At 34.5% G+C, this 8,464-nt stretch overlaps 1 protein-coding gene across 3 annotated transcripts; it reads left to right on the top strand.

Moving 5' to 3' along the window:
- The first annotated feature begins 3,054 nt into the window (after positions 1–3,054).
- On the top strand, positions 3,055–7,143 carry LOC145089218 (putative glycosyltransferase At5g03795). 3 transcript variants are annotated; one of them, XM_079027685.1, is made up of 5 exons: positions 3,055–3,167; positions 4,054–4,773; positions 4,868–4,998; positions 5,101–5,455; positions 6,359–7,141. In XM_079027685.1, exons 2-5 carry the CDS (start codon positions 4,090–4,092, stop codon positions 7,028–7,030), a joined length of 1,842 nt encoding a protein of 613 aa, XP_078883811.1. In that variant the 5' UTR covers positions 3,055–3,167; positions 4,054–4,089; the 3' UTR covers positions 7,031–7,141. The 3 variants fall into 3 exon arrangements, with proteins under 3 accessions (XP_078883811.1, XP_078883820.1, XP_078883813.1); XM_079027694.1 differs by lacking the exon at positions 3,055–3,167 and adding an exon at positions 3,197–3,569 and having other exon boundaries at positions 4,088–4,773; positions 6,359–7,143; XM_079027687.1 differs by lacking the exon at positions 3,055–3,167 and having other exon boundaries at positions 3,581–4,773; positions 6,359–7,142.
- The last annotated feature ends 1,321 nt before the right edge of the window (positions 7,144–8,464 follow it).

The raw sequence follows: 8,464 nt of genomic DNA, 5'->3' as shown, positions 1-8,464 counted from the left end.
CTAAAATAATATAATAAAAATAAATTCAAAATTAGCCGACAGAGTCTAAACGAAAGTTGTAGATCGTAGTCCCACCTATGCGGGGATATAAAGAACGTCGAAAACAGATTTCGTATGAGGAAGATATGAATTTTTGAAGTTTATTAAATAATTAAAATATATATATTTAATCTTTAATTCGGATGTATATCTGAAGGAGTCATTGATCTTATCCGAAGTACGCCCAGCGTACCCCGGTGCATGAACCCCTCGGACTCGAGTGCCTCGCATACGTAAGCGATGACATTTTTTGGCACTATGCCCAGCGTAATGTGAGGGTTCAGCCCTATAAATACCTTGCGAGGGCAGTCGGCCTTCTTGCTCATTTTCTCTTCTCTCTCTCTCTCCTATTTTACCTCGTTTTTCATGCTAGAATTACCCCGAAGCCCCGGTATCATTCCCGAGACCCGAAGCAAGTCCTGAAGCCCCGAAGATCCCGAGAAGTGAAATTCCCGAGTCGAAGCTCTGCCCGCGAGAAGCCTGATTTTTGTGAAGATCTTCCAGATCTACCGAAGAATACTACTTCTACAAGTCATAGTGTTGTCCGATCATCTTCTGATCAAGTGAGTGTGTGGTTACTTTCTTCTAACACATAAATATGAAGTATTTGTTATGAAATACGTGCTATGTGTTTATATATTTTTGTTTGTTTGAGATGAGTGTGGAATGGATGTTTTATATAGTTTTTAAACGAGTTAAACTGTATATGTATTTTATATCTACAAATATGTTGGGTAGAACATGGGTAGATGAGATAGTTGGTGTGTGATAAAAGGATGAGTTGGATAATGAGATAAGAGGTGATATAGATCTTGAGATGAGGGTGACAAGTGGAAAATGAGTGAAACCTTTACCCAAACGATGGCCCCCGTCATTCAGTAGAGTAGGGATGACAACCACAGAGGCACAGACTATTCTAGACAGTCAGTGGAACACTAGCAGACTCGCAACTTGTAGGTGTTTGTGAACGATGTGTTCACCGGTGTACTCTAAAAACCCATTACCATGTATTGTGAGAGGGATCTCGAGATTGATACTGTCAATAAACAAGATAAACTTGTTATTAGATCCGGGAGTATGGATCAGATCAGGATTCAGGTATAGTAAATTGTCCCTAGTCCGGGAGTATGGATTGGACACAGTTTTAGATCCGGGCGTATGGATCAGACCAAGAGGTTAGTTTTAGATCCGGGAATATGGATCAGGTGAAGAGATTAGTTTTAGATTTGTGAGTAGGGATCAGGTAAAGAGGAAAATTTTAGATACGAGAGTTAGATCGTGTCGTTGTGGGGATCGATGGGGTAGGATAAGAGTTGTTTTTATATGGTGAAATTATATAAGTTGTGAGATATATATATATATATATATATATATATATATATATATATATATATATATATATATATATATATATATATATAACATTGTGGGTTGAAAACCCTATATGCTCACCAGACTCCCAAGTCTGACCCACTCAGTTTTCTTTGTATCACAGGTATCGATACGAAGACATATTTCACAGAGAGATTTAAAGGAGATATAAATCATTAGTGTAATTGAATGTAAGTTCTGTTTATGCTTATATGTCTGTATCGGAACATGACATCCCGAGGTTTTATTATTAAATGAAAATACATTCTCTTTGAGAAATGTTTTGATAAGTTATTATCATATCTTGTTTTGGGAACAAATTCCGCAACCGTTTTCATTAAAAGACTACTCTGATTTTAAAAACAAAGCATAAACAAATCAGTATTTTCTGACCGTGAAATTGGGGATGTCACACCACCTCTTCCGCCACCACAATCAATTCCACTGCCACCATCACTACCATCGTCGCAACCACCATCACCGTCACCCACCACTGTCGCCGCCACCACCACCACCACTGCCACTACCGTCGAAATTTTACTGTTTTTATAATTTTCATAATGTATTTTTACATATAAATTAGAAAACAAAGTAAAATTAAGCAAAACATGCAAAAAGGGTAAATATGGCATTTTACATGAATTCCAATTCTATTCACCTACGAACCAAACAGATTCTAGACTTAATTCCAATTACATTTTCTACCAACCAAACAATATATAGAATTGTATTCAAATTTCTGATAGATTTTTTTTCCAATGTCAACTTAAATTCGTTCAATAATATTCTGTGAACCAAACATCATCTTAGTTTGTTACTTTAATGCACTCGTACTTTTAATTTTTTTTTGTTATTATATTTTATCGGTAAAAAAGTTGATACCAATCATATTACTACTGCTATAAATTATGCCCCCGACCCTGCATGGATGCCATATGAACAAGTGACTTGAAAAGTTATTAGTTTACTGGCGAGACACATATTATTTTATGGAAGGAGTTATATACGTTTAAATGTATTAAATACTATCAAAGAGCTTCTAGCCCAACGATACTAGATGGTGTCTTCTTTTCTTGAGGTCGAGGGTTTAGGTTTAGGTTATATTGTATTGCCGGTTCAAAAGAAAAACCTATTAAATTCTATGTCATAATTTAAAAGAACTGTAATCTATGTTAAATAATAATTTATTTATTTATTTATGTCATTGTATATAAAACTAATTTCTTTATTTTATATATATATATATATATATATATATATATATATATATATATATATATATATATATATATAATGAGAATATTTTGGGTTTTTAATAAAAAGATGATGTTGAATTGAATTACTTAGATCCTTCTTCCTTCATAAAAACGGTGATATTTCGAATTTCGAAAATGGAATTAAAAGATGTTAAATGATATCTTCAAATTCAAAATTATGGTCAAAATTTACATGCTACAAATTTGGAATTTCCTAAATGGGTATTTCTCGTATTAATAGGAATTGGTTTTCCTTTCTTTCTTTTTTATTTTTATTTATTTATTTATTTTTAATGCAGAATTAAGAGTTTGCGGTACGTCGACCAAGACAAAAAAAACTTCAAGGACCAAATTGTAATTTCATCGATCAGTCGAGTTTATGTAAGGAATCATGCATCAATATCAATATCCTAAAATAGTTCTTCCTCCAGCCGTCATTGCAACACCTGTCATAAAACCTCGAGCAACCTCCCAAAAATCTCAACCACGTTTCTCTCCCAGGTAATTAATTCTCCATTCTCAATCGTTGATCTTCATGCAAATTCATTTAATATTGTTATCAATTTCTATGCTTCTATTGTTTCGAAGCACTTTGATCAAGAAATAGCACATGTACTTTGAATATTCTGCAATTGATTATTTGGACTGTATAACGTAATCGGTTTAACGTTTCCTTCACGTATCTACTCAATCTTTTGATTTTTTCGATAGAAAAAACTTCATCGTTTGCAGATGGTAACTTATATTCTTCGGTTGATCTACTGCAATTATATCGATTCTATGTTTTTAAGCTCTGCTTTTGTATTTTCGATTTTTTTTAATGGAATTGCGTATGCATGTTGCTTTGCTTTGTTGGAGTTTGGTCACCTAATGAGCAGAAAATTGTTGATTTCTAACAATCTAGTAAGTTGTTCATGTTCATTCTCTGTTCTGATTGAATGATTTTGTTCGCTTGACACAATTAAGCACAAATAGTCGCATAAAACACCCACGATTTAGGTCTATGTTCATACCCACTACTTTTTAATGGCCGATTCTGTTTTCTGATGAAAACTAATCTGTAATACGTTTTTACAAACCCCTATAGTAAAATTTGATGTTGATGTGTTTTGTTTTTATATGAAGGGAATAATTTTAATTTACTGTTGATCAGATGACTTCATCTTCATGAGAATGACATATTCTTTTAGGCTTTTGTGGAAACATTACTCATTGGGGTTTCAAGACGTTTGGTTTAACTTAAGGTTTATATAGTTCTATTTATACATATGAATAAATCCTCAAGTAGTCTTCTTTATTGGCTTATTATCATGTTTTTGTATTTCATGTTTACAATATTGCTTATGAGATAAAATACGTCTGATAAAATTGTATGACGTTTTTTCAGTGTTCCAAATTTCATTAAGTTTTATGCTTTACAGCAATGGGTAATGAAGTTCAGTATATACTGGAAAGCAAGAGATTAGTATGGCTTGTTGCAGTAGTATTTGCCATGGTTATAATGTTCCAGTACTTTGAATTCCCATATGGTGATTATGTTTCATCATCCTTATTTTCTGCTAAAAAAGCTCAACCACCTGTAAGTGGAAGCCTCCAATATGAAGCTTCACCAAAAAGTCCCAAATCATTAGACAACATCACCCTTTTTGATGGCTCTAATCATACAAACCCTTTGGATATACTTGAGAAGGGTAATAAGATTATAGACAATGGAGGCAAAAATGATGTTGAAGTGAAGCATAATTCAACAGTGGACAAGGTTCAAGAAAATGGAGATTTGGTTACAAATAATGCTACACAATCTGTTGGAAATTTATCTATCAATAATGTTAGTTATTCAACCTCACAAGAAAAAAATCCAGATGTTGCAAGTTCACCAGCTCCTATAACACCCTCAACATCAATAGTTTCTATTTCTCCTTCAATGGCAATCTTTGATAATAACACATCTAAAGCAGATATAGGTGCACCAAATTCAGACCACAATAAGGAATCAGCTACATCACAGAAAATCCATGTGAAGAAACCTCCACCAATGGGGGATGTAGTGACAATTTCCAACATGTATGACATTTTACTTTATAATCGGGCTAATGTTCGATCAATGGTATGCAAGTTCCACAATTGTTATTGTGATTGAAAGTTTCTTTGTAGGTATGCTTGATTTGTTGCTTACATATCTTACAAATTTTGTAATGTAGAAACCATTGTGGTCTTTAAAAGTTGATCAAGAATTACTCGATGCAAAATATCAGATTGAGAATGCTCCAATCAATGACAATGATCGTGCGCTTTATCCTCCTCTATATCGTAATGTATCGATGTTTAAAAGGTGAGAACAACTTAACTTTTTGTCAAAGATTGGATCCCATCTAATTTTTTATCCCGTTTATAGTACTTTGTGTTTATGTTACCATTTGCATATGCAATGTAGGAGCTATGAATTAATGGAAAAGATTCTCAAGGTTTACGTTTACAAGGAGGGAGAAAGACCAATATTCCACCACCCACAATCGGTTCTTAATGGAATTTATGCCTCTGAGGGATGGTTCATGAAGCATATGGAAGAAAGCAAACATTTTGTTACTAATGACCCCAAACAAGCCCATTTATTTTACCTTCCTTTTAGCTCTCGAATATTAGAAGAAAAATTATACGTGACTGGATCTGGAAGTCGCGACAACTTGGTACAACACTTGAAGAACTACCTTAACTTGATTGCCATGAAATATGATTCATGGAATAGGACTGGTGGGTCCGATCATTTCCTCGTTGCTTGTCATGATTGGGTAAGTCATATGATCATTACTTTAACCCAAGTTTGACTAGACACCGTTTTTATGCAAGTCATGACAAAACAAACTGTATTGTATTTGACATGTATTGAATTGGGATTAAGACTAATGTTAATGGGACAGTAACTTTAAAAAAGGTGAAAAACATTGTGGAACAAAAATAGTCTTTTTTTTTTTTTTTTGTCCCACCCAAAAAGGTGAAATAAGATGGGACAAAATTACATTTATATGTTCCAAACATAAAAATGTGAAATGGGGATTACAACTTATGTTAAAAGGAGAAAAATTACATTGTTTTGTCCTATTCAAAAAGTTGAAATTGGGATTACAACCAATGTTGATTGGACAAAAAAAAAAAAAAAAAAAACTCACTCCTAAAATGTGAAATGGAACAAAAATTACATATCTTGTCCCACCCTAAGGTCGATTTGAGGATTAAAATTGATATTAATATGACAAAAATTGTATTATTTTGGTTACACCCAAAAATGTTACATTGGTATGGGATAAATTATATTTTTTTGGCCTCACTAGAAATATGAAATTAGAATTAAAACTTTAGTCAATAAAACAAAATTTGTATTTTTTGTCTCATCCAAAAAGATGAAATAAATAAAACGGCACATATTTCTACCTTTTGTTCCATCCAAAAATATGAAATAAGGTGAGACAAAAAGTGCATCTTTTGTAATTCAAAAATTGCATATTGGTGTTAACATGCATTTTATTTTATTTTATTTATTTATTTTGGAACGGCAAATCTAATCTTCTAAACTACTCCTTAAAATCTACATATATCCACGGCAGGACTTGAACCTGAACCACTAGCTTTAGTTATTTATGAACAATTTCTTTTTTGTGATTCGGAACTCACCAACATCAAACTTATAATTGCAGGCAACAGACGAGACAAGAAAAGCCATGGATACTTGCATAAGAGCTCTATGCAATTCAGATGTGAAAAGAGAAGGTTTCCAATTAGGAAAAGACGTTTCTCTCCCTGAAACATACGTCCGCTCACCCCAAAACCCATTACGCGAACTCGGAGGCAAACCCCCTTCCCAACGCCCGATCCTCGCCTTTTTTGCAGGCCAAATGCACGGTTATGTCCGCCCCATTCTCCTAAAACATTGGGAAAACAAAGACCCCGACATGAAAATCTTCCAGAAGCTTCCAAAATCTAAAGGAAACAAAAACTATATTCAATACATGAAGAGTAGCAAGTATTGTATTTGTGCTAAAGGTTATGAGGTGAATAGTCCTAGAGTGGTGGAGGCTATTTTTCATGAATGTGTTCCCGTGATTATATCGGATAATTTCGTCCCACCTTTTTTTGAGATCTTGAATTGGGAATCGTTTGCGGTTTTTGTTCAAGAAAAAGATATTCCAAATTTGAAGAATATTCTTGTTTCAATATCAAAGAGGAGGTATTTGGTGATGCAACAGAGGGTTAAGAAGGTACAACAACATTTTCTATGGCATGTTAAGCCTGTGAAATATGATATATTTCATATGATTTTGCATTCGATATGGTATAATAGAGTTTTTAGAGTAGATTCGGGTAGTTAGTTAGTTATTGTGAATATATTTTTTCAAAGTGCGATTTTTAAATAAGATGTCGTGTCATTGTTTATTGACTTGTCAGTTTTGAGTCGACAGGTTTACAATGCATTTTATCGTCTTAAAGAGTTAAATATTTAGTGTTTATCATCAAATGTTTTTTTGAACGACGGAAAATATATAAAAATTGACCAATTACAAAGTGTATAAGATACACTCATACACAGAAGAAAAGTATGAAGTGCAACTAGAACCAAGCAAAAACTTCAAGATTAGGGGTCACAACACACTAGGGTCAGAAAAGCAGCACCAGGGGTAAAAAAGTCCATTCTAGGACCAAGGCTTGAGAAAGACCCCATTTAATTTCCAATACTTATGGCAATATCTATTTACTGAAATCCAACAGCAGCTTCAGTGAACAGGGGCAACCTCCTCTAGTGTAAATAAATCAATATCAAAATCAAAATTTCTAACTTACACCTAGTGGGTAATTTGTAGTTATAACCAAAAGCCACACTTTACCTTGAGGCTACTATCATTAAAATCGGACCGGAACTGGAACTGTTAGAACCGGGATATCTGAATATGTAGAACCAGTCTAGTTTCCAGGTTTAAAGAATGGCGTTAACTGGTTCAGGTAATCCAGGTTTCGGGTCTAGGTAAACCAAGTTTAAGAATCGAAACCGATGTTAGATGTAACATTTCGTTTAAAATAAAATAAAATAAAATAAGTAAATAAGTAGATAATAAATAAATAAATAATAAACCTTAAAAACTTCGAGATGTATTTTTATATGTTATTTTTAGCTCTAAAATCGTATTAAATTAGTGGGGAGTACATCTTAAATTAGTGGGGAGTACATCTTCTGGTATTGAAGGTCAAATTGTAACATCTGGTCTTGTATTGAATAGATTTTTGGACGCAGGGGCTAAAGAGTAAAATTTGGACTTGGATTGGAAAAAATAGAGGGGGAAGGGGCCGGAAGCGTCATAATTGGTATGAAGTTTGAATTGGAGACGGGTTAAAACTCATCACCCTCCTATTGGCCTCATGCTAACACCTTCTCAAAACCCTAACCTAACATCACCAACTGCCACCCTTATACCCCCTCACCTCTAGCCGCTATCGAAGCTGGGAACTACCAAGTCTAGTGTTGTCGTCGTTGTTTCCATTGTTTTTGAGGATGAAGACCGACATCGGACGTCGTGGTCGTTGCGGTGATCGGTGACGGACACAACCACCGCCTCTCCTCCGCAAATTCCGTTCTTTTCCCCCGTTTTCGTTCAGGCCCGCTGCTAGCCATCACCGTTGCCACATAAATGATCCCTTCTATTGCTCCGGTCCTCATCCATCACCGCCCGCTATCGTGAGGGAAGTTGAGTTGCGTACATGTTTCAATGGGTGCTTGTGCTTCATGTACTTGCGTGCGTATTACTGCTGCG

The sequence above is a fragment of the Lactuca serriola genome, chromosome 1 (assembly GCF_051521515.1).
Source record: "Lactuca serriola cultivar US96UC23 chromosome 1, Lser_US96UC23_V15, whole genome shotgun sequence".
Classification (NCBI taxonomy): Eukaryota; Viridiplantae; Streptophyta; class Magnoliopsida; order Asterales; family Asteraceae; genus Lactuca; species Lactuca serriola.
The sequence above is the reverse complement of the archived record's forward strand: the minus strand, read 5'-3'. Positions and strand labels throughout refer to the sequence as shown.